The 25,119-nt window shown below is 53.6% G+C and overlaps 7 protein-coding genes across 7 annotated transcripts; 4 read left to right on the top strand and 3 right to left on the bottom strand.

Annotated features, from left to right (window-relative positions):
* Positions 1-1,380: 1,380 nt before the first annotated feature.
* On the bottom strand, positions 1,381-4,996 carry GNI_079480 (putative transmembrane protein; the record flags this gene model as incomplete). Its single annotated transcript, XM_011132309.1, has 2 exons — positions 1,381-1,496; positions 1,621-4,996. 2 exons carry the CDS (start codon positions 4,994-4,996, stop codon positions 1,381-1,383), a joined length of 3,492 nt encoding a protein of 1,163 aa, XP_011130611.1.
* Positions 4,997-5,327: 331 nt separating this feature from the next.
* On the top strand, positions 5,328-8,591 carry GNI_079470 (hypothetical protein; the record flags this gene model as incomplete). The annotated part of the gene is made up of 1 exon (XM_011132308.1): positions 5,328-8,591. The coding sequence occupies one exon, from the start codon at positions 5,328-5,330 to the stop codon at positions 8,589-8,591; it is 3,264 nt and encodes a 1,087-aa protein (XP_011130610.1).
* Positions 8,592-8,720: 129 nt separating this feature from the next.
* On the bottom strand, positions 8,721-10,867 carry GNI_079460 (uridine phosphorylase; the record flags this gene model as incomplete). The annotated part of the gene is made up of 4 exons (XM_011132307.1): positions 8,721-9,587; positions 9,683-9,736; positions 9,797-10,677; positions 10,861-10,867. The coding sequence occupies 4 exons, from the start codon at positions 10,865-10,867 to the stop codon at positions 8,721-8,723; spliced, it is 1,809 nt and encodes a 602-aa protein (XP_011130609.1).
* Positions 10,868-12,601: 1,734 nt separating this feature from the next.
* On the bottom strand, positions 12,602-14,098 carry GNI_079450 (hypothetical protein; the record flags this gene model as incomplete). The annotated part of the gene is made up of 1 exon (XM_011132306.1): positions 12,602-14,098. The coding sequence occupies one exon, from the start codon at positions 14,096-14,098 to the stop codon at positions 12,602-12,604; it is 1,497 nt and encodes a 498-aa protein (XP_011130608.1).
* A 1,422-nt stretch (positions 14,099-15,520) lies between these two features.
* On the top strand, positions 15,521-20,855 carry GNI_079440 (hypothetical protein; the record flags this gene model as incomplete). Its single annotated transcript, XM_011132305.1, has 2 exons — positions 15,521-20,663; positions 20,776-20,855. 2 exons carry the CDS (start codon positions 15,521-15,523, stop codon positions 20,853-20,855), a joined length of 5,223 nt encoding a protein of 1,740 aa, XP_011130607.1.
* Positions 20,856-21,406: 551 nt separating this feature from the next.
* GNI_079430 (hypothetical protein) lies at positions 21,407-22,744 on the top strand (the record flags this gene model as incomplete). The annotated part of the gene is made up of 1 exon (XM_011132304.1): positions 21,407-22,744. One exon carries the CDS (start codon positions 21,407-21,409, stop codon positions 22,742-22,744), a length of 1,338 nt encoding a protein of 445 aa, XP_011130606.1.
* Positions 22,745-22,979: 235 nt separating this feature from the next.
* Positions 22,980-24,695, top strand: GNI_079420 (major facilitator family transporter; the record flags this gene model as incomplete). Its single annotated transcript, XM_011132303.1, has 1 exon — positions 22,980-24,695. One exon carries the CDS (start codon positions 22,980-22,982, stop codon positions 24,693-24,695), a length of 1,716 nt encoding a protein of 571 aa, XP_011130605.1.
* Between the last annotated feature and the right edge of the window lie 424 nt (positions 24,696-25,119).

The raw sequence follows: 25,119 nt of genomic DNA, 5'->3' as shown, positions 1-25,119 counted from the left end.
GAGAGTTTGTTTGGTAGGGCGTGTACAAGAATTGTCGCGGGATTTGGGCAGCGCAGTGGACGGATGAGAAGGGGCAGCGGCATACGAAGTACTTTAACCCGAAGTTTTTTGCGAACGAGGCGACGGCGCGTGTAGAGGCGTATAAGTTCAAGGTAGCGATTCAGCGCGAGATCGAGGCGAAGGGAGGCGTGCAACGGCGACGTACAAATGGGTTGCGCGCGCGCGCGGTGGCGGGTCCGCAGCCTCGGTTGGTGGCGGCTACGGCGGGTCGGCGGATTCGGCGCAATGGCGCCATCGTGCCCTACTTCGCGCCCGTCGCCGGTGCTGAGTACGCCCCGGAACTAGCCAACGCCAGTCCCGAACTCCTCGCCATGCTCCAATCCGTCAACGCTCTCCACCCCGCCCACGCCGTCGCCGGCCTCGCGCAGGAGTACCGAACGGCACCGGAGTACCGTACGGTTTCGGAGTACCGAACGGGACCGGAGTACCGTACGGGACCGGAATACCGAATGGGACCGGAATATCGACCAGGGCAAGAGTATCGGGCAGGACACGAGTTCCGGGCAGGACAAGAGTACCGAGCTCAGGATTACCGAATGGGGCCGGGACAGGAGTACCGAGCGGGGCCAGGGCAGGAGTACCGAGCAGGGCTAGGGCAGGAGTACCGACCAGGACAAGTGTACCGACCAGGGCCGGAGTACCGAGGGGGGCCGGAGTACCGAAGCTACGGGCCATACGAGAACAGGACCGACTCGGGTCAGCATGCGTTTCGGACCGGGGAGTCCGTGGACGGGGCAAACTTGTCCGAGCGGATGTTGGAGGGGTTCGAGTCGGAGTGGCAGTTTGCGAGTTACGACGATATGGTATACTGCTACATGCGGCAATTGTACGGTTTGGGGGAGCAGTGGCCGGGTGCGGAGAAGCACGGTCCACACGGTGGAGGTCCACACGGTGAGAGTCCACACGAACAGGGACACTATGCGCAGCCAGGCGGGCAGATGCGGCCGGTGCCTAGTGAGTTTGGGCGTGGTTCAGGACCACCGTTTTTGACGCCAGTATGGTACGCCACTAGCGAGCCGCTTTGGTGTTCTCCTGTCGAGCCGCCTCGGACGCCACGGCGTGCGGCCATGGCGGTTATTTGCAGCCAGCCACCTTGTAGTCGCATAGACGATTCCGACTTGGACCCGTCGCCTCTGCTGCTCTCTGCGCCGCCGCGACCCTTGCCCTCAGGCGCTGACGACCGACCCAGCCACGCACGACCCAGCAGCTCCAAGCTCAGCAGCAACGCCTATGGCCCAGTTAAACGACGGAAACAGGCAACGCAGCTCCCAACTTAGTCACAGCTTCGATATATGTTCATCCCTAGTTCTTTTCTACTCGCTACAGACCAATAGCTGTAAAGATCTTCCCCAAAGGGAATTCAATCATGGCCGTTGTCAACACGCCGAAGAAGGCAGTGAAACAGAAGTGGGAAATCGTCGCAAACCACCCAATCACTATAATTAAGACGTCATGGTGGGCCCGATGGCGGTGCCCCCGGGTGGAAGTGTGTCCGGGTGGTGGTGTGTTCGGGTAATGTGGTGTGATATTCCACGCGGGGTAACACCCAGTGTAAGTTACGATTGTTTAGGCAAACGTCTGTAGTCCTGGTTGCGTAGTATGCCTGTTCAACAAGAGGGTGCACGAGGTAAAACGTGAAGGTATAGACGCTGCACAGGGCCATCGGCCTGTTGGCTAGGATTTCTTTGAGGACGACAAGTATGGGATTTTTGACCACGATGTCCTTGGTGCTGGTGCGGACGTAGACAAGTACAAGGGAGAACCAAGCGAGACAGAGTGCCCAGAGGGTACGGTTGTACACGAACCACAGTTGGTCCAGCGTGACGTTCCAGGTCAAGGTTTTCCCCTTGTTGGCAAGGTAGGGAACAGAGACGCAGCAGGCCCAGGCGCCGATGAGCGAGAGGGCGGTGTAGAGGCTGACTATATAGGGATCAGCAACCGGCGTATATTCTGGTGCAGCGTCCATGGTGTCCAGTTGTCGGTAGTTCCGGTTGAGGCGGCCAAGCAGTAACCGTCTTGTAGGACTAGTCACGTGCTCTGGAGAAGGACAGTGGTCGTGGTCGAGTATGGGCGACTCATCTGGTGCGAGTTCTTGGTGTGTTTCATCGGCTGCTTCGTCTTCGTCTATTCTGCGAGTGTCATTCGAATTGGAGCCAGCGGAGTTACCGGCGCCGGAAGTGGCGCAAGGTTTTAGCAAAGTTATTTGTTTTTCAAACCACCCGTCACGCTGGCAGATTCCTGCTGCTAGACCCACAAGGTACGGGCCAATTCTGCACCAGGGCTTGACGTAAAACGTGGCCCAGTTCTGCATCAGTTCCATGGTACCTCCTTCTTGCGCGGGGGTGATGGACGAGTCGCTGAAGGCCGGGATACTGAAATGCAAATGTTCGGTCCTAACCACATGGTAGGAGTAGATAGAGGCCACCGCCAGTACTCCAGCAGCGGCTGAGTACATAACCTTCCTGCTTGTCAAGCATGAGAGGATCACCAGCGCATTACCTAGTATATAAAACTGGAAGTCGTTCGACAAGTACCATGTGTGTCCCAAACACTGCAGGCCTTCTGCTCCCCTTGAGAGGTTATTTGTCAAAGTCAAAACGTTCCACCAGTACTTGTAACACCCACCAGACCGATCAGGTGTCATGCCATACCGTAAATAGTCAACGTAAGGCACCCACATCGGGCCAGAGCCCAGGTACGGAAGCACAAAGTATGAAAATGCCAATACCAAGGACATCGTGGGAACCAGACGCAAGTAGCGTTTAATCATTAGAAGCCCAGCATACTTTGCCACCCGCGTAGCACGCATGCCCGTAGAGCCACCACGACTGGAGGAGTCACGAGTGGAGGCGTAAACGGCTTCTAATTTTGAGCTGCCGAATAGCCCATACATCAAACCCGAAAGGAAGAAGAAGGAGTCCACAGCCAGTTGTCCACTGATGATGAATTGAAACTTATAATCGTGGACCAGACCCAATGCCTCCTTCAAGTTCTGATCGACTCCTTCCTGCCAGGAAAACGTGAAAGTGTGACCTAGAACGACCCAAAACATATTCAACGATCTCAGACCACACACATGACTGAAATCGCCACGACCGAGAAACTTAGCTCTGCTGGAGCAATCCTGAATATTAGAGCTGATATTACCAACCCAACCCCTAATCAGACGACGATTCGTCGGGTAAAGAGGGAGCAAGACAGCCACCAACACAACCAAGACCCCTACGGCCTTATTGAAGCGGGAGTCATCCAAGACTGCAGTCCATCCACCACACCTCACACGGTAGCGAAGCCCGGCAGGTGACTCATATCTGTGCAACCGGATAGTATCTTCCCCACGACTCCACCACGACGTCCGATCCCCAGTTTTATTCATTCCGGTTCCGTCGCCGTTACCACTATCGTCGTATAAACGAACATCCGACGATAGCATCCTTCCACCGTCCCCTCCTAGCAATCCAGTCCCCAAAGATCCTAGCAGGTTGTCGCCAAACGAGCTTTCTCCAAATGGGCTACCTCCTATCAGGTTTCTGGCCATAGGAGTCCTAACAGGAAAGAGGGACTGAAGATCCCTGTCATTTTCGATTATTTTCTGGACCTTTCTCGCGAAATTCTGGAAGAGATGCAGAGGCATGCCAGGCATGCGATTTGGCCAATCGTAACCTCCACCAACAAAGATATCTCCGATAGCAGACAGGCGCTTTGATTCACTGTCATTACCTCTAGCGTTTCGAGTAGTATTTCCATTGTTGGCTAACCCATGATTGGCTAAGTCATGATTGGCTAAGTCATGATTGGCTGAGTGTCGGTAATGAGAGCGATGAGCCGAACGATGGTGTTGGCGACGGTTGTTGGGTAATGCTCTTGGCGTCGTGATGACGCTCAGGATGTCTTGCTGATTACTTACAGCCGTCATGGTATTACCACACCCTAGCATTTGTGCGGATAAACAAAGCATTGGAGGAATGGAGTCTAAAAAGTCCACACACGTTTCCATTCCGGTGTAGGCTGGGTCTCCATCGCGTTTGCCAACTTCGCCACAGATAAAGTTAAGCAGGTTGTAGAACGTGTGCGGCGTACAGCCCTTCGGCAGACACTCGCCTTGGTACAGCATGCTATCAAACTGAACTGTACAGTACTGGAACTCGTCTCTATTGTGGTGGGACAAACACGAGGAATACGACCCTAAACTTGTAGTCGTACCTGAAAACAATAGACTAGGCATGTCTCGATAATAGCCCATACCGCAGTCCACTAATCCAGCCATCAACTGTGTACCCAACATCATGACGTCGTCCTTTAAAGTTCGGCCGTCTCCTTCTCGTTCTTCTCCTTTTTGAGTGCCAGCTTCTTTATCGAAGTTGAGCATGGGGAGGTCACGTACGTTATCCGCCAACAGCCTCCGGGTCTCCACGGCTCGATCCCTGTCGCTGTTAGATGTGTCGCCGTTAGGATTATCTTCGTCTTGACAAACCATTGCAACGTGATCAGCTCTGTCGACGATAGGACTAAACCGGTTGGCACTATCGCATAGTAAGGTCTGGGTTGTTATGCACAGTAAACGGTCACCATCGACTCGATTGTCATCTTCGGCTGCAAATATAGAGCAGCTAGGAACTTCACAGAATCTATCTAACATAAAATTAAACTCTTCCATAGACTCGCACTTCTCCAAGTCGACACAACCATACAAGCCAATTGTAGAATGTATCTCCGGGGTAAAGCCAAGCTTGTAGCGAACCGAGCAAAGTGAGCGATTCATATTCTCGCACATCCTATTGTTAGTAGGCATTTTAACGATTTTGGTGGGGTAACAAGGATGGTTCTGTAGCTGGTGCAAAGTGTATGTGATTGCAGCCTGACCAAGTTCCGCTACCGCGGCCTCACCACTGGAGCAGGCGAGTCGTGAGGCCACAATAAGCCAACGGACCGACATCCCCAAAAATATTTATGACGAATAAAATTCACCTAATCAAAGCTCCTACTTCCCTTAACACGCTACTTCCCTTAACACGCTACTTGGTCACCCATCAACCCAACCTTACCTACACACCTGATCACCCATCAACCCAACCTTACCTACCCACCTAAGGTAACCAATTAACTTAATCAATCGGGTTAACTCAGCCAGTGAATTAATGGACTGCTACGGAGGGCAGATTCTCTGGGACCGTAGTGCTTTGGATTAGAGCATCACTACGTCGTTTATTTACACTAAATCCGCTAGGGAACCAACTGGCGGGTACGGGGGAATAATTATGGAATAAATGGCGAAGCATGATGGGAAGGCGGTGGCTCGGCCTGGAGAAGTGCGGATGGAGAAGCGGGTGCGAGGATCCATTGAGAAGGGCGTTGCGGAGAAATGCCCCCGTCTGGAGAACGGTGGGAGGTTGGAGGGTGGCTCGAGATTGAGTCGGAGTGCCCGTCTGGAGGTGTCGGAGATGTCGAGGTCGGCTGGGGAGACTCGATGGTCATTACCGGAACGGCGAGACAACAGTGCAGTGATACGACTGGCGGATTCTGTTTTACTTGATCTGATGGCGACCGGCATGACGGAAAGCAATGTATATAATGTGCGTGCAATGATAAAGGATTATAATCTAAAAATTTTCCTAAGGGATGGACTTGAAGAGGTACAGTATACTGATTGGTGTGAACGTATTCGACAGTGTTGCGCGATTGATCAAAAAGTCATAACAGAATTTCTGGAACAACTAATCCTCATGGCTAGAGACTTAACAGACGATGACATATACCCACCAGTCTTAACTCAGAGTTCCGCACGCATCTGTCTTGATCATGGACTGTACTTCCCGCACAAGGAAAAACTCTACAAGTACTTCATCCGAGTCATCCGACAACAACCTGTAGGAGTCAAATTGCCCCATTGCACACACGAATACTCTTTTCTAAAGGCGCTCTTGTCTAAACATCCGGACGCCAACCAATTCATTCACAACCTACATGACATGGAAATCGCTTTGGATCATAACAACATCCGGTTCCTGAAAATACACTACCTTGTACCCAAACATCATCCGTATGGTGGATCAGGTTATGGTGGTGGATCAGGTTATGGTGGGGGATCGACACCAGATGAAATGGTATCGGAGTCCCGCTTAATTTCCATATCTCGCTGCATGGATATGATTCAAGACCCAGTCTTGGATCCTGCAAGATACAAATTGATTAATTTGCTCTATACCTTCTACTCTAGTTATCAACCGGATTTGAGTGCTACGCTGTTCGTGGATCTTATCAAAAAAAATGCTCCCTGTCCTTTCTTTCAGTATCGTTCTGAAAAGGCGGCTATCCGGGTCAAATATACGGTTGATCTCATTGTCAATTATATAAGGTGTATTATTGAATTGATGAAGCTATGTAGATTGAACCCTGGGCGTGGTAGTTCGAGTGGTGAGTCGTGCGTGGTGAGTCGAGAGTCTTTAGAGAGCTACTGTTTATATCGCGGACTTCAATCATGGCTTTTTAATTACTTGCATCAAATTGAATTTGAAAGACCGGAAATTGAAGCAGCTGAAGAAAATATTGATATAGATGAGTATAATCTATGGTTGAAGGAACAAGCGGATGAATTCAGTCGATTACTAATACAGAAAAAGAATCAATTAACGACACGACAGATTCGTGATGCCCGTCAACTTCTAACTGATGAGTCAGTACTCAAACGAAAGTATCTGGAACTTAGGACAGAAGAGGAAATTGGGCCTGTAAAATATAAATTGGACCAAGTATTAACCCTGACATTAAACTTTCTCCAACAAGAATTTCATAGACTGCGAGAAATGAAGATCCAACAAACACACTTAAGAAATACTTGTCCATATGATCAACTAGTATTTGATGACCAATCTGGCAGAACAAGAATAAGGTCTTTCGGATTGGTTCGGAAAGACACGCGTCAAGAAGAAATTGTCAATATTAAATATGTCAATGCCAGTCAGTTCTGGTTTCATCATATCCTTCAAGATTTCAGGGATTGCTGTTTAGGACATCATGAAAGTCCACTAATACCCTTACTTATATTCGGTCTTATACATTCCTCTGATAGTGTGTACAATCTTGTTTCCATGGAATTTCTACATCTCCTAAGATCAGTATATGTATTGTCTAAGGATGGTAGTATTCAGAGTCAGGATCGTAATATTCGAAGTCAGGATCATAATATTCGGAGTCAGGATCATAATATTCGGAGTCAGGATCATAATATTCAGAGTCAGGAATTGCATAATGATTTAAGTCGACAGCCACGAGAATTGCAATGCAGAGAAATGGAGGAAACTGACGTGGATCAGGAGGATGGTCATCCAAGAAAAGAACATGAGAAAATAAACCCAGTTGCGAACGTGCGCGAAAAGTGTGTTCGATTCCTCGTTTCTTTCGGCGAACGGTCTCAGTATATATCTGTTATGACAATTGAGGATATTCTTAGCTTCTTAGCAGTTAGCTTGTTGAAAGAAATCCGTCGTGGCGTGACTGAGGAGAATATCCTGCTTTGTGCAACCTTATTCAGTGGTTGTCTAGAAATCCTTATTGCTCGTTGGAGCGATATTAGTAACGAAGCGGAGACGAGAAGATTAATACGACTAATGTGCCTTTTGGCCTTTTCCGATGAAGTTACCCATGACGGTCTGATATCTAAGATAAGATGTCTGGTAGCGAAAACGGCTGCCGAAAAATTCTCCACCACGTTCGATTTCTCATATTCTCCACCTCTCGTCGGCTTTATCAAGAAACTAGTTGCAAAGGGCAAAGGCTTACTTGAGCAATCAGCGACAGCAAACAAATCACTATTTGCCCTTGAAGGGGAGTGGCCCGTGCGACCGTTTGATAGAACCTACCTTCGGGAATTCGGACCGCGTATATGCAAAACTGGGTGGCTGGATTGCTGGGCTCTTGAACCACACCACGCTACCGAACCTCTTCACCAGGTTAGTGACCCTCCACTCGAAATCGGGCGCACCATGTGGAGTGAAGAGTGGAGTGCCATCAGTGGCGGAGCGTATGTCGTCTTCAGCACCCGACGTCCCACTGACGACCAAGCCTCATCAACATCGTCTCAATCTGCTGATGTGGCCAGTGCGATAGGTGATACGGCTCTGGACACCCCACCCTCTGGTCTAAAGGTCACCTCTGCAGACGACGCTAAAAAGGCGAAGGATGAACATTTCGAATACTCTGATGGTTCAATATCGAGCTATGAGGACGTTGTGGTGCACAATACAGCACCGTCGTCGGCTCCAGCTATGGGAGACACGGAATTGTGGAACGAGAACGTGAAGCAAGTTCTGAATCTCCAATTCCCTGTGGTTAATAACAACCATGTGGTTAATAACAACCCTGTGGTTAATAACAACCGTCATAACTCGACATTGTTCACACATATCGGTGCGGCGTCTGGTGGCTCCACGCGTGGACCGGCGACACTGGATTCTATTGCAGCGAAGCTGGTGACGTGTGTTATGGAATCAAATGCGGCACTTATGTCCGCTCTGATGGCGGGGGCGAGATAGTTTTCGGGCTTTTTTGGATGAGGTTTTTTTTGACGAAAATAATTGTTGGTTACCATGCCGTCTAGCCCGGGTGTAAAAATATCGCGCCGACTAGTGTGATGTCAAGTGTGTGTTTAAACCGTCTCGTGTTCAAAGCTCGGTAGCTATGAGTGCTTCGAGAGCCGCTTTGCCGCAGAGTCTTTCATTTTCGTGTAGTTGGTTGGTGGAGATGTTCTCCGTCATTGCAGGGTTGACTCTGCTGAGTATGCCGATGTGGGCCGCGGCGACCTTCAGGGGAGCGACAGTTCTTTGTCTGGCGAGTTGGAAGAGGGTGAATGCCTCCATTTCGCAGGAGTCGACTCCGTGTGTGGCGAATTCCTCGAGTATATTTTTGTTGTCTCCGTTGTAGAAGTGGCTGTCCTGGCGGCCTTGGGTGGCGAAGAAGGTGTCGGACGCGTTGTTGAGCCCGTTCACGGCATTCAAGTCGAGTTTCTTCATCTCAGCCAAGAGCCTGTCGCTCAGGGCTTGATCCGGCAGCACCGGCTTGGTCACGTAGTAGAGTTGACTTGGCGACGTTTTGGTTCCGTCAATCAAGCCGTCCGTGAAGCCAGCCTGGTTGATGTAAGTCAGAGTAGAGCCCTTCCCGGCCACGACAATCGTGCCAGGCGGAAGAGACGGGTTGAACAACCCACAAGTTCCCACGCGAATCACAGCCATCGGACCGGGACACACGAAGCTGGATTCACGCACAAAGAAGTCCATCATCGGAGCCCCCATGCCAATTGCCACAATCGATACAGCCACACCCTTGTACGTCCCCGTGTAAGTAAACATCAACCGGTCCGACGCCACCACCGTGTCGATCTTGTCAAGCAACTTGGACATCTCCTCAGCCCTCTTCTTCGCACCCACCACGATTATACGGGGCGCCAACTCACCGGCCTTCACACCTAGGTGGTACGTTGCGCCATTTGGCAGCAACAACAAGTCCTTTCCAGTCATGTACGACATCCTGCCCTAATTCACTCAAAAAATAAATCTTTGTCACTGCCCGCTGCACCGTTTTGAAGAGCTGATAATTTGACAGTGCGATTCGCACCCCCCATGCTTACCGTCACCGTAGGGGACCGGCACAAGTCCTCCACGCTGCTCTTGTCCTTCACATTCTAAACAGAACGACGCGAGTGATGTTGATCCCAACCCGAGCAGGCAGATGTGGAGCTTACGTAGAAGTGTTTATGGTCGTGGTTATGCACATGTTGGTGCTCATGATGATGAATGTGAATGTGCATCTTCCCGTCTCCTGGTGGGTCTTGCAGAGCCTTAGTGATTCCCTTTATTTCGGAGACTTTATTTTGGTATTCGGCACTGAGTTTGGACAGCTGGTCCTTGCTTTGTTTGAGCTCGCTTTTGGTGCGGCTGAGTTCGTCTGTGACGTCTTGGAGCTTGGTTTTAGATTCAGTGAGAGCGGACCTCAGCTCGTCGTTCTCCTCCCTTAGTCCATTGGCCTCTTCCCTAAGCGACCGGGTTTCCTCCCTTAGTCCATTGATCTCCTTCCTGAGTGTTTCCGCGTCCGTATTCAGGTCTTCGAGTTGATTCTGGTGGTCGTTTCGGAGACGTTCCAGCTCACTATTGGCCGTCTCCAGCTCAGCCACGAGCCGTTGTAGCTCACTACGAGCCAGTTCCAGTTCGGTCCCGGCTTGCTCTAGCTGGGCCTTGAGCACGTTACGCTCCTTCTTAAGTCGGTGGTTGTCCGTCTTGAGGCTCTCGGACGTCTCGGCCGTGTCGCGGCCATTCAATTCGCGGCCAGCGTCGAGCATTTCCTGGACCTGCGCCAGCCGCTTTTGGAGCCCGGCGTGCTCCAGCTCAAGCGCGCCATACTTCTCGCACAAGGCGTCGTGCTCTCTCTGTACGGCCTCGAGGAACTCCAGGTGGTCCATCGCCTTCAAGTACTTCGCCTTCAGCCTCTCCAGTTTGGCCTCGTTCACTTCCTTCGCCTTCATCATCTCCTCTTCTCGGTCACCCACGGCATGCGTCACCTCATTCATGCGCGCCTCCATACGCAACAAGTCATTGTGCAAATCCTCCTTGGCGCGGCAGGCACGAGCTGCAAAGGCATGCAAATCCAACGCAGCCTCCCGACACTCAGCCAAACCTCCGCTACTCTTAATCCTACCTCAAAGAACTACTTACGCACATAAATGGTGCTGACCGGGACAGGATTCCGGCACAGGATTCCGGGACGCGGGCTCCAAGGATTCGAACCGCGGATGCAAATCAGGCGGCTTACGAGGCATATAGACTACTTAATTTTTCCGTGTCTTTCGCGCTCCACGGCGCTGCCTCCTCCTCAGCTGCAACACAGTCCGTTATTCAGACGTCTCACCTACACAAACCACTGTGCTCAGAAGACCAGCACGACATCCTAAAAATTACAATTCCTCAGATCTTAATTTCCGGAGAATGCCAACTGGGAGTTGAAGGTTGCAAGTCGGGAACGCACTCGTCGGTTACGGCAACGCCCCCGTCGTGGCAGTAATACCCGCCCCGTGGGTATCCTTTGACATATCGTACCCTAGTAAGGACGGCACCTTCCTTTTATGCCCGCACCCTCCCCTGGCGACGGCGAGTCTGGCAGTGACGGGGCGAAGAGGTCTCTGGGCCAGTCGGTTGGAGCCCGTTGCTGGCGTGTGTTTTTGAAAGCACGCCGGTTGAAACTGGCCCCTCGGTTACACCCGAGCATGCAGAAAATTGGGAGTTGCGCACTCTGGCTGGCGGTGACCGCTAGCGACTTGCCGCCAACCATGATAGGGCCAGATGCCAAAATGTTCCTCACATACGACCCGTGGCACAGCCCCCTGAAAACCGGCGTCAAATTGCACCTCTCAGAAGACGGCAGCATGTTCATACTTGTGCCCGACCCAAACTCGTGAGTGCAAACGCCCAGAAACTGGCCCGTGCAGGCACAAACGTGTGCAGGCACACACGTGTGCAGGCACACACGTGTGCAGGCTGCGAATGCGCTCACACTGAGTTCTGAAGCGCGCATGCGGATTTTGCCCTTTCGAAGAATTATTTCCGAGGATTTTGCGGCGGTCCATGTTTGCTCAGCTGGATTTTTTTGGCGTCTTTCTGCAAATTTTCCGGCCATATGAATGTTCGGAGCCCTCGCTACTTTACTCGTTGTGGTTGGATTCTGGGCTTACATTTTGACGTTTACTTCATTCGGCTTTGTTGCGTTGTGATTCTTCAGGAGGGATGCAATCTCGATAGTCGCACGCAGTTCGCCTGTTGTCGTGCGTGTGCTTTGCAACCATGCATTCCCTGTGCTCTACATTTCCCTCTAACTACGGCTCTCCCTATCTCTACATCATCCCCTCTCTACGGGACCACCTGAGTCTTACGGTTGCCTCCTCCCGTACGGCGCAGTCCGCTTCTGTTTGAGCGTGCCCCCTGTGCCTGAACCTACCTGCTGCTCCCTCACCTTCCAACCCCTCTAAGGACCGAAGACTCACACCAAAGACACTTCCTAAAGACCACCCGAATGCGTGCAGTCCGAGCGCCAGGAGCCGCGCTGGGACAGAACGCTTGCGCTCTCCAAAAATCGTTCCGGTTGCACAAAAATCGCAAGCTGTCTTTGGGACGGTTATCACACTGTGGATGCACGTAAGTGCTGATTGAAGAAGCCTGAAGCCCGCAACCAAGATCTTGAGTACACGAATATCGCTGAAGTTCGCCATCCACTACAACAGACAACCCGCCGAGTTTGCGCTTCAAATGTCCTGCCCCTAGCAGCATATCTAGCGTATCTGCCTACAAGCCAAGCTTCTTGGCAGCCGGAAGTTCCTTGGCAGCCGGAAGTTTCTTGGAAGCCGGAAGTTCCTTGGCAGCGCGGAGGAATAAAGGAAGCATGTAGAAGTTTTAGAAGAAAAATACAGGATATAAGAGTTGGAACAAACACAACGGCCAACAAACACAACGGCCTCGAAACACAACGACCTCGCGAAAGTGGAGTGGAGGCGACGATTCAATTAGGAGGCAATTGCCTTTTGGTAGAGTGAGAGGCAGGAGGCATTCAGAAATGCGCTATTTACGTCGAGATGCAGTTCGACGAGTGGCGGGAGTGGGTTGAGGAAGAGATAGAGCTTCGGTTCACCAGAGTTGAAACGTAGACTGGCGAGTGTGTATGGCGTTGCTGGTTGAAGGAGTAAGCGGTTCGGGTCGATGCGGAAGAGCAGAGCCAGCGACCGGAGTACTTCGTTTGGTGTTACGGCATGTTTGTAAACACACGCTCCCATAATTTGTCCCCGGACACACTTCCACACGATCCAGTCGAACACTGAAGACGAAGACCAGGTCGCGTACGACCGCGGAATTTCCGGCACGATGAACTGGAAGAATACCTGCTGGTGCGCCGTCAGGTAAGCAGGCAGGTCCAACAAACTCGCATCCGCTCTAACGCTTTCATCGACGCTGGTCGCATCAGAGTGAGTGGTAGCAACGGAGTGAGCGGCAGCAACGGAGTGAGCGGCAGCAACGGAGTGGACAACGGAACTCGAATCGCCGATGGTGGAGGCCGCAGTTGAGGCCGTGCCGCTATCGCCCCGAACCAGGTCGCTTGCAACCAGGTCGCTTGCAACCAGGTCACTAGCAACGCCCGCTGTGTCATGGGCGGCTGGATCACCTAACGAGGGCAGCGTGCCTGTGACGGAGTAACCGCCAGTTCCTGCCTCCCCGTCAGTCGTTACCGGTCCCTCAGCTGTAGCTTGCCCCTCCGTCGTGACTTGCCCCTGAGCTGTGGCTTGCCCCTCAGTCGCGGCTTGCCCTTCAGTCGCGGCTTGCCCTTCAGTCGCGGCTTGCCCTTCAGTCGCGGCTTGTCCTTCAGTCGCGGCTTGACGCTCAGTCGTGACTTGCCCCTTAGTTGTGGCTTGCCCCTCAGTCGTGGCTTGCCCCTTAGTTGTGGCTTGCTTTTCAGTCGTGGCTTGCCCCTCAATCGGGGCTTCTACCGTCGGCGTCGAGACTGCGTTGAAATCTACTGTACCTTTCGGGGTCAGGGCGCCTCCGGAGACCCTTATATATAGTTGCCTGCGTCGTTGCGTGTCGTTGTCAACCACCACATCCACATTGTCAGGGAGGTGGTGCGAGTAGGACACCGACGGGGGGTAGGCCGCGAGGATCTGCGTGTACGCGGCGGGTGCCATTCGCGAATTCGGCGAAGGAACGCGGTTATAGCCGAAGTCAGCCGGCGGCTGGACACCCGGCGCCGGCCGCGCAGGTGGGTACGGGGCCCCTGGGATGTAACCCCCGCCCCCACTCGCATCGTACACCGCTCCCATCGGACCGGACATCGGGCGAGGCATCGGACCGGGCATCAGAGAACCAGTCGCCGGAGCCGGAGGACCAAGCATACCGGGACCTGCCATGGGCGGGCCCGCCATACCGGTACTTGCCATGGGCGGGCCTGCCATGAGGGGGCCTGCCACGTGGGGACCTGCCATGGGCGGTCCTGCCACTGGAGGACCTGCCATGGGCGGTCCTGACACTGGAGGACGTGTCATGGGAGGACCTACCATGGGAGGACCTGCCATCGGAGGGCCTGCAGCTATGCGGGGACTTGATACAGGTGACACGGGAGGGCCTGCATTCATATCGGGGTAACTGCCCCCCAGATGGTAGCCACCTTCTGGTTGGTAGGCACCTTCTGGTTGGTAGCCATCATCCGGTGGATGACCAGCGTCGTGTGCGTATCTAGTGTGTGGATAACCGTCTCGCGGTCCATAACCATCCGGTGATCCATAATGATTCCCTGGTCGATAAGTGGCCCCTGGTGGGTAGTCGGTGTTTGGCGGATACTCTCCATCCCCCGATGGATATGCGCCATCCCCGGGTGGGTGTGCACCATGCCCCGATGGATATGCGCCATCCCCGGGTGGATATGCACCATGCCCCGGCGGCCATCCAGTTCCGTGTGAATAGCCGCCGCGTGGTGGGCAGCCGCCTTTGGGCTGTGCATAGCTCTGCGGCGGTGGATAGTCGGGCGGAATACGTTGATACCCGTGGTGGTAGCTGGATGGTGGATATTCCTGTGCATAGACGGCGTTTTGTTCGCATTTCAATTCCATGCTGTTGTAATCCGGTTGTTGTTTGCTTGACTGGCTCTGATGGCTTGAGTGACTCGGATAGCATCCGGTTTCCTCTCCTTTTATTGAGCCCGGATGAACTCCATGACTCATCGTTTCCAATATTTATTAATTCAGGCCGACTGGGTTTCAGGCCCGCTTTCGGTCGTCTGAAGGCAACCAGCCAGATCTTAAATCTAACAGTGTGTGGGGAGTGGAACAACAGCGCAGCCCGCCCGGCCTTGGCCCAACGACCCTTGTTTGGATGATGCCGATCACTTTTTGTGTACTAGGGGGGACAATATATACCCGATGAAATGCTGAACAGGTTATCGCACGTTCTGGCAATCCAACGCGCAACAGCTCGGCAAACTCAACAAACCGTTCTACCGTTCGAATTAATCCAAAAAGCGTATCACACACCTCATGGCACCTCATGACCAGCCTTCCTCTCATCTACCACTTAACTTTTCGGTCTCACCGGCGGCTAACGTTACCCCACTACCACCACCATAACTACCGCCACTACAACTACCGCCACTACAACTACCGCCACCACGTCTAACTTGATCCATTGCAGGATAACTTTCGATGTGGCGCCTTTTGAGCATGCCTTGGGTAAAGTGATATCTTGGACGTGCAGCAATCATTCACAATGTCTAAGTAAGTCTCTTCCGTTGTGTTCCGGCTTGTGGTTGTGTTCCGGCTTGTGGTTGTGTTCCGGCTTGTGGTTGTGTTCCGGCTTGTGGTTGTGTTCCGGCTTGTGGTTGTGTTCCGGCATGTGGTTGTATTGTATGGCTGGCGGGTTCCAGTTATGATTGCGTTATAGTCATGGGAACTGACCACGGTCGCGTGATTTTGTTCGACTTGAGTCAAGGAATGGATTTACCGCCGGGTCGCAATGCGGGTGCGGTATGTCTGCAGGCTGTGTTTCGGAGCCCGTTCAATCGGATTGATGCGGTGGTGAAGGTGAGTGTGGTGAGTAAAGGCAGCGGATGTTTCAACATCAATGTGGTGTACAAAAGTGGTTGTTTCCAGGTGATTCGTGTGGCAGCATCTACAGGTCGTGGAGGTGCTCCAGGTCGTGGTTTTATTGGCGATTTTGCGAGTCAATTTTGGAACGCTTTGAAGCAGACGAAGGCGGAGGTTGCGGCGGCCGGTGAAGATCCGCGACGTAGCGGTATGTTGTTGTATGAAAGACCAGATACCAAGATCAGTTGTTCCGTCGCGGCCGTGATAGATGGCCTCAACTCCTGGTCCAATCAACCCAGTCTGTACAATAGCGCCTCCCGACCCGTCGCTAGCTGTTGGGCCTACGGAGAGGACTTGATACTGCGCGATAAAACCGGTTGGCTATACTCCTATAAACTCGTTCCCGATTCAGTACCCACACCTCTCGGACTCTGGGGAGATGAGCTACACCCCGTCCACTACGACGGTATCCAGCTCATCTGGTCCACAAGAGATCAACTTGTCTGCGGCCGCATTCTAGCCAACACTATTGCGCCTAAAAATGTACAACTTGGACCCTTACTCCAACTCAGAAAACTACTACACTCCGATCCCGACCGAATCGACCCGGAATCAAACAAACAACGGAGCCCGGATATTCTCATGCTCACCCGAGCGGCACGCCAACAAAATGAGGAGGGCCTGCTACAAGGACCAGCCATCCACCATCAAGTACCTAAATTCGGACCGCCCACCCCTACGAAACATAATCAATGGCAAGTCATTCAACTAGGCAGACCAGATCTGTTTGTGGTCTGCTACTATACGGATCTGTGGTACGTCAAACTCAGCGGCGTGTCACTCACCGTTCTCTGCTATCTTCAAGTCGAAACCACTGCCAAGAGCTCTATGACTACCAAGAGTTCTATGACTGCCAAGGATTCTGGTTCTGTGGCCGACTGTTCGACTCCGCCGCCACCCTCTGCAGTGGATGACCAAGTGAACGCGAGGGGCGAGTCTCCAGCGGCTGAGTCTCCAGCGGCTGAGTCTCGGGGGCCCGCGGCTGGGGAACCCGCGGAGCCAGCAGCTGCCGGAGGGCTGGCGAGTGCCGGGGGGCCGGGGACAGCGAATACAGGAGTTGAGGGGTCTTGCGGGGCGGTGTCCCCATTGCGGTTGTATGCCACGGATCGCGGTGCGTCGTTCTTGCTGGGTATTGAGGAGGAGGTTTGGTTGTTGGATTGGAGTCAGCATGGTTGCCAGAATCGTGTGTGGTACTACCGGTTGCCGCTGCAGGGTGGTGGATCGCTGCAGGTGGATTCTTCGTTTCCTTCATCGGACATTGAGAACGTAGTATTGGTGGCAAAGAAGGCGAACCTGTGCAGTTGTTTGTTGCTGAACGGTTGGTCGGGTGTGTTGAGGACCAGTGTGTCGCACTTGGTTCAGTTCCCCCCGACGCTGATCGACACTTACCGAACCACCCGCTGGCTGTTGATGTGTAGTAACCGGGAGGTTCCGCTGTTCGGTCGTCTCGAGAACCTTAAGGCGCTCGCCGCCCAGGTCATCTTGGACGTCTGGATCCAGCACCTTGAATCTGTCTGCAACCAAACCCTCCGCGGAGACTTTTCGGCCACCATCATCCAGGTCCTCGAAGACCTTGAACTCCAAGTCGCACACCAGCAGGCCAGCCCGACTGGCACAGACACTCCAGTGGCGCCCGCCAGGTGCTTCATTGACGACCCGAGTTTGATGGCACAAATCGTAGACGACGACGATGAATGCATCTCTCCCTCCAGCGCGGCGACCAAACCACACGCCGAGAACGCACTCATGCGCCGACTTGTTGCCTTTACCGCAGCCATCGTCGACCTCATCGTCAACACCGACAATGCCGCACTATTACCACAGATCCTCTCGCTCCGACTCGTCAACCGAGGCGCCCTCGTTTCTTCCGCGTTCGCACTCTCCGTCGAACACCACATACTCAAAGCCGTCTCCGATTGTCCGCCCGACACTTGGCTCCATTACGGCACGGCTACTCGATCACGTGGCACACACATCGCCGGCAACACACACATCGGAACACACATGGGTGGAGGTCTCTACGACCTGGAAGACTTCGGCGGTGCCGTGGCGGACGTGACGTCCTGTCGAAAGACCGATAGCGCGACGGACCTCGCCGCAACCGACTTCCGCTCGCTCACGGCGTCGCCCCGTCTGCACTCGCTTTCCAACCTGGCCAGCCCACCCGGCTTGGCACCCGGCTTGGCCAGTCCCGTGTGCCTAGACAGTAACCACGCAGCCGGCCATCACGCAGCCGGCCAGCATGCAGCAAGAGCAGATGCCGACGTCGCCAGGCGGCTGACTATGTTCAAGGTGGAGCGATTGCTGGAATTCATACCCATGTCACTGGTGCACTCCTACTACCTTCTTTACACCCAGAATTTAGACCTTGAGGCCGCGGGAAGCCAAGAGGATGCTTCGGTGCTGGGACTCTACCCCCACATCCCGGCCAGTCCGAGCTTCCATGCAGAGGCACTGCTTCCGCCGTTGTCTCCCACCAACCTGCCCGAGGACCCTGCTGTGAATTGGGTGGGAACCAATTTGGCTGGAACGAGTCTTGCAGCAACCAATTTGGCAGGAACCACGTTAGCTTCAACCAGATTGGCGGGAACCAACTCGGACCAGGTCCGGAACCAGTGCAAGTTGTGCAAGTTCCGAACGCCGACGAGGGCTCACAGTCTATACATGTATCTGCGCCGGGGGACACGGAGTATGTGCGGTAAGTGTTTGCATCGCTTCAACCTCGTAATGATGGTTTTGGGTCGCAACGAGAAGTTTGCCAAGATTAAAGAGGCGTGTGTGCCGCCTAAATGGTCCTGGAATTTGATCGATCCGATTGTGAAGCCTACCATCGGCATCAGCGACATCACCTTCTGGATTCAGCAGGCAATGAACATCAAGGACCTATTTGTAGAGGCCTTGTTTCGGGAGAAGGAGCAACGGTATGGCGGGGAGGCTTCGGCTATGGTCAACGCTGCAGGTGGAGGCGTTGCAAAAGAGAACGCAGAGCTTTTAATTGAGGAACTGGTAGTAAGTAGAGTGGCTGGAAACAATAACAGAGATCAAGTTGGAACGGAGAGGGTGGCGAGAGCGTTCGGGCGAGATGGGGCGCACTTGCAGCCAGATGGCTCCACCAACGGCCGCCGGGAAGACGACCTGTATGATGTTCATGGACCTTTGGACATTACCAGCCCACTGGAGCACAGCGACCCAATTAGCGATAAAGTAGAGCCCATTAGTCCCCAGCTGATCATCAGCCACTCGATCAATGTGGATGACGCCCTGGCCCATATTGAATACCCTGGCGAATTTTCTAGCGATCGTCAAGCGAGACATTCCGGTCGGCGCCAAACACTCGACCTGCTCACCGAGTTGGACGAAATACCGCCAGCCGGATTGGACACGCTTTCTGCGACCGGACCTAGCGACCCCGGCACCGAGACTGAAGGCGCTATTCATGACCGGCTAGGAACGGAATACCGAGGCGGGAATGTTTTGGAACAAGTGGACACGGACCAGCACGTTTACCGCCTGGATTCCAAACCAGATGAGAGCCGTCAGAGGGTCGAGCTTCACTCACAGCAGAATAAGGCGAAATCACTAAAAACCGAATTGGTGAAAACGGATCTTGTCAAAACGGAGTTTGTCAAGACGGAGACGAGGACCACTCAAAAGCCATCTTATACGCCGTCCGGTGCCGCTCCCCGGGGGGCAAATGCCTTCTTCTGGCTACGGTTGATAGTTTTGGAGGAACGTCTCGGCTCAGCTTGGGAACGCCCATTAGACCAAGACGCCTCAGATCGACGGTACTATATGGACGACATTCTGTCTGGAACTAACTCGGACGTTCTCATCATTCCTGCCAGTCCACTAATTTTGTTTGCCGCAATTGAGCGCTGGATCCTTTCGTTGCACACGTGTGCGGCGGCCGCGCATTTTGAAGATGTGATGTCCGAAAGCATTTTGCTGGACCTAATAAACTTGTCTCCATTGCTAGTTGTGAAGTGTATAGTGCTGCCGTTGGTTGGCTTGAATATTGAGTCCTATACTCCTCTGATCATCTTGCAGCAAATCTGCAACGCTTTGGAAAAGTTTACGAATAGCTTGACTCCGGACTCTTGGTGCGAGATTTGCTATGTGCAGTTAATCAGGTTCAGTGTTATTATATACATGATAGCGGAAGGCTTGTACGTCCCGGAAAGCGACGAGACGACTGGTTTGATCCAGACAGTCTTAAGTAGCAAGGAAGATTTGCTCGGATATATCGGGCGAAGTTTAGAGAAGGAAGGAACCGCTTGTTATAGCGGTCATGATTACCGCGGTGGTCGCTGTAGCGGTGGCACGCGCCCTTCTGAGTGGTCAGCTGAGTGTTTGGAGGACAAGTCAATCATCGAGATGACGGCCGCGGACGTGATCAACGGTGGATTCGAGCTGGTGTTTGCCAGGAAATTGATGGACCAAATTAACTGGCCGGGGTTTCCGTGCGTCTGCGAGTCTGCTTTGCTGCTGATGTTGGATAAGATGAATAAGGAGGACGTGGACTCATTCCTCTCTAGTGAGTCGGTTGAGGCGTGCAGTCGACTGGGTTACCGAAAGGCCGCGATTAAAATAGCGGGCATTCTGCACCTCTACCAATGTGCATTCAGCTTTATGTCTCCAGACGAAGTATACAGCTACATAAAGGAGCGGGTCGTTAGCGACAACGCAGATGATGATGACTACTCGCTAGGCGAGGACCGGGCAGACGGTCTTGACGAGGACGGAGAACAGAGACGGTGGGCAGAAGCTTGGAATGAAGCCACTAAACTGGAATCGAATGCGTGTAATCTACCTGACGAGAAGCTCTCAAACCGCATATCGAACAGACTGCCGAGCCCCATGGACAGCCATTCCGGTGGACCCTACTTCCAAAGCGTTAGTCGCAGTGGTGGTCTCAGTGGTAGTCTCAGCGGCGGTCTCAGTAGTGAGTACCACCTAGGTCCCCCAAGTCATCCCCCCAATAATCATCCCCCCGTTGGCGCTGGTTCCCCGACTGGTGGTCACCCGACTGGTGGTCAATCCCCGGGTCAGCGCAGTCGAAGCAGAGGTTATGAGATTCGTAATGCTTACTGGAAATGGTGTGCTGCCAACCACACGATTGTTAGAAGTAACTTGAAGCACATTGGGCTGGCGCTGAGGCTGGTCCTGGACCTCCACTACGACGACCGGGATCGACTGCGGACAATGACCTTGTGCCTGGAGCTTCTTGACCGTTTTATCGCGACTAACGATTCTGAGCTGCGACTTATTTGGCTAGGTTTCCTCTGGTGGTCTACTGAGCTGCCGGAGGTCCATGAAGCCTTTTCCAAGGTTTGTTGCTACGTAACGTGTCGCCCGTTCCTTCGGCATGACACGCTTACTTGGGAGTCCGGTAGCCAGCCGTTCAACTCTTTGCAAGTCTCGGGTAGTGTGTCCTACAGCCTCTCCCACCCCAGCTTATCGCACAGTGCGAATAATACGGTGTCAAACACGGACTCCAGCGTGCTACCGGATCACACACATCATCAAGCATCTGCCGGAGACGCAAACAAGTTGGCACCACGGCCGGTCCCGCCGGGGCCGGCGGTTCCGCTTTTGGGGTTAGTCCAGCCGTCACAGCTCCCTGGTCGGTCTGCGGAAGCGTCTGAGTGGTTGCCTTCTGAGCAGCCTTCTCCCGTGCGCCACAAAATGAGTCTGGACGATTTCTGCGTCGCCGTGCACCGAACCATCTGTGAGGAAGTATCGTCGATTTCTTTGGACGAGCACGTTGAGGCTGCGGGACCAAACCAGGTGGGCGGAGCGGACCCACCTGGTGGAGCGGACAAGTGCTTGTTCATCTGGCGCTTGTGTGCAGTGAACATGCTCAAGTTGCGGCTGAACCAGCTGCTGTCCTCCGAGTGTCTCAAGATGCCGTCGACGCGGCCGCCGTCGACCGAAGGCACGCCGATCATCTTGTTACAGGACGCAGACGGCCCAGAGGGCGCATATCGGGCAGGCAAGGCAGCTACGCTGGAGTCCTCGCTTAGTTGTATTCACTTAGATCGTCTGGAGGGCGCAGCCGGGCCCAACATCCACGAGCACGTGGTCACGCCTGCAGCATTGTTGCAAATGGTCCGGATCGCGAACACGCATTTGGGTGTGGCGCTGAGTCACTTTGACGCGGTCTCGCTGCCCAAGGGAAGCATCCACCAAGTATTGTTGGTTCTCGAGTTGCACCGGCTCCGTGGGAACGTGGTGGCCGTGGCAAACTTCTTGGCAGGCTGTGTGCCCCATCTTTTCTCGCATCCGAGCATCGTTCGTCCCCACGACATCCAGGACTCTCTTAAAGACATGTGGCCTACCTGCTGGCCCACGCCCGGACCAGCTGGTGGCCCCAAGACAGTGGGCGAGTGCACCAGCTTCATCTGGGGCGTGATAGCGGACATCCCGCACGGATCCTTGGTTGCACTCAACGTGCTCCATCAAAAGTACGGAAGGAGCGACGTCTGGTTCGCCAAAATGTACGACGCCATCGAGTCCATTGCCGGTACCAGACTCCGCGTCCCCTTCACCCCGGAGTCCGGGGCCACCGCTCTCCGCAGGGCTTGGGTCGACGCTAAAATCGCCGCCTGCCGGAAACGACTCCTGCGCGTAGCTGAAACAACCTCTGTGCCCGGACCCTGGGATCTAAACCTCCCCTCCACAGCCCCTGCGCGTTTCGCGACCCCTAGCGACGAGAACTCACGTATGCGCACACGCGTGCACACACACGATCCGGCCGCCCGCGAAGCCGTCACCGTGTTCGTCGACTCGCCTCACATACACGCTGGCAAATGCAACGCCTGTGGCGAGAGCCTCCACCTGGAAGGTGCATACACCGCCAAACATCTCGGCGACCTCCGCTGGCTGGAACTCAAACGGTCCCTCGCTGCACTCGAGATCGACTCCAACGGCACCACTTGGCACAGAGACTGCCACACGCTGGAAGTCAACTGGGTGAGCCACTGCCGAAACTCTCCCCACAGCCACAACAGCGCTGACTCGTAGGGCCAGCTTACTGGGTTAGCTTACAAGGTCAGCTGATAGTATTGGATCACAGTACTAGATAACGCCAGCCCATAATAACGCTAGCCCACAATACTTGGTGGGGGGATGCAGGGTCGTGTATGGGTTGTCCGAAAACGTTCGCATTTGGGTTGCTGGCAACGCTGGTCATCGTTGTTGTAGATGGAGACAGAACGTTTATTTCGTGTGTTGGGTTTTAGGGGAGTTAATTTTTGTTATGAGTAGTACTGGAGGTGGTTCGGTTGTGCGGTTGTTGGAGAAGGATAGCTTGAAGCCTGGCTTGAAGGAAGGTGGTTTGAAGAGCGTTTCGGGGAAGGTCAAACCACTTGGATGCGTGGCGCGATGGCGGATGAATCCTTACGTTCGTTTAGTAATATACTGTTTAGCATGTTTGTTTACATCGTGTTTGTATTTTGGTTGGCAGGCGTACTCGGCGATGATTATCAAGTCAGGTGCGTATGCATGGAAGTGTGATCCGGGTTCACCGACGGAAGACCCGGATGACCCTGCGAGTTGTCTGGAGCAGTCTAAGGCGGTGAGTGGGTTGTATTCATTGGCCAACGGTTCAGAGTTCGTGTGTGCCGCGGTGGCAGGTGTGATGCTGGATACCTTCGGGCCTCAAGTCACGGCCTCGATTGGCGAAACGTTGCACTTGTTATCGATTTTATGTTTAATTTTCGCGACTGAGAAGTTTCGTGTGTATACACTCGCCATGGTCCTGGCGGGCGCATGCGTCAACATCATCTGCTTCCCTGCCTTGACTGTGATGGAACACTGGCCACGGCGTCAGGCGTTGGCGGTCTCCATTATTGTAGGCTGTCAGTCTGCTGCTTCCGTGGTAGCTCCGATGCTAAACGCAATTTGGAAGAAGCATCCCGACTGGCGCTTCCGCAGCATCTGGGGTGTCTGGCTGGTTGTTGTCTGGCTCCCCGTGAGCGCACTCTACATCTGCTGTCTACCCCGCAAACGTGATTACGGCGCCCTGCTAGCCACCAGTGTCATCCTACGTTCCGATGAGCCCGCCGTCGACTTTGACGGCAACCCGATTAAGCGGAAATTTAGCGATGAACTTGACGCACCCCGTTCCGAACGCGAAGATCTCGAGACCGGATTCGGCGCGTCGACCAGCGGCGAGCGAACTGGCGGTTACTCCACGCCTAGCAACCACCCACGTTCGGAGCACGCACGTTCGGAACTCGGCAGCGGGATCGAAATGGCGCGATTGCGAGACACGAGTGTGTCCACGGCCGCGGCTGTGGAAGAGGACGCAGCGGCGCTGGAGGAAATCGGGAAGGGTGACAGGACGCGCGGCAAGGCGCAGTGGAAGCTCTTCATCAGGTGTTTGCAGACGTTGGACATATGGATTATGGCGGCCTTTTGTGGTTTACTCATGTTCCAGTTCGCGTATTACCCGGCGGTGGTGAAGGACGCGGTATCCATGAGCGTGTCCGACTTCGTCGGTTGGCTCACACCCATGCAGGGCCCGTTCTCCTTCGTGATTGGGTTCTGTATGGACTATACCGGAACCACGCTCGTTATGTTTGTTATGGGAGTGACACTGATCTTTGTTAACCAGACCTGCGCCTGGGCCAGCGAGAACGAAAGCTTAATGCGCTTCACTGCCGTCTGGTTCATCTTCATCCAGTCAGCCACGTACAACATCAAGTACACGTTCGTCAACGAAATGTACGACCCGTTCAACTTCGGCAAACTCGTGGGAGTGCTCGGAATTGCTGGCGGCATTGGGGTGTACTGCTCGGATCCGCTAGTGAAAAGTACAGAATACAACACCATCCTGAACGCTCTAACCGGGGTCGCGGCCTTCATGTTAGTTCTCACCGGATTCGTGTTCATCAGACAAATGAAGGGCGTCACCCACAAGACGGTCCGTGCCGTTGAACAGAAACACAGACAAGTCAACAATGTCGACTAGAGGCACACCATGTCGACTAGAGGCACACCGTGTCGACTAACAAGAGTGGCAAGCGATGGAGTGGACATGACAGCCAGGAGTGACAGCTGGAACCAGACACGACAGACTGGCAGCTTGAAGAAGGAACTGCATGGAGGTGCGCAAGCAGGGTGGCTGGGCTGATGACGAGTGCTAAACTCAGCAGTCGTTTATGATCTTTGACGATCAATCACCGGTCCAAATTTCCCCTACATATTAGCTATCTCTCGTCTAGATTTCAATGCGAAATGACACGAGTGCATTTAGATGGTTATTACGTTGTAGGTTATGAAGGCTATACACTGAAGGCGGTACACTTTAATGGTTATTAAGGGAAGTGTGTGTGAAGACAACATCTTTATTATGAACACCTCTGGTGTGAGGGATTACTTAGACAGATTATTCT

The sequence above is a fragment of the Gregarina niphandrodes genome (assembly GCF_000223845.1).
Source record: "Gregarina niphandrodes unplaced genomic scaffold scaffold00014, whole genome shotgun sequence".
In the NCBI taxonomy this organism is placed as follows: domain Eukaryota; phylum Apicomplexa; class Conoidasida; order Eugregarinorida; family Gregarinidae; genus Gregarina; species Gregarina niphandrodes.
The sequence above is the reverse complement of the archived record's forward strand: the minus strand, read 5'-3'. Positions and strand labels throughout refer to the sequence as shown.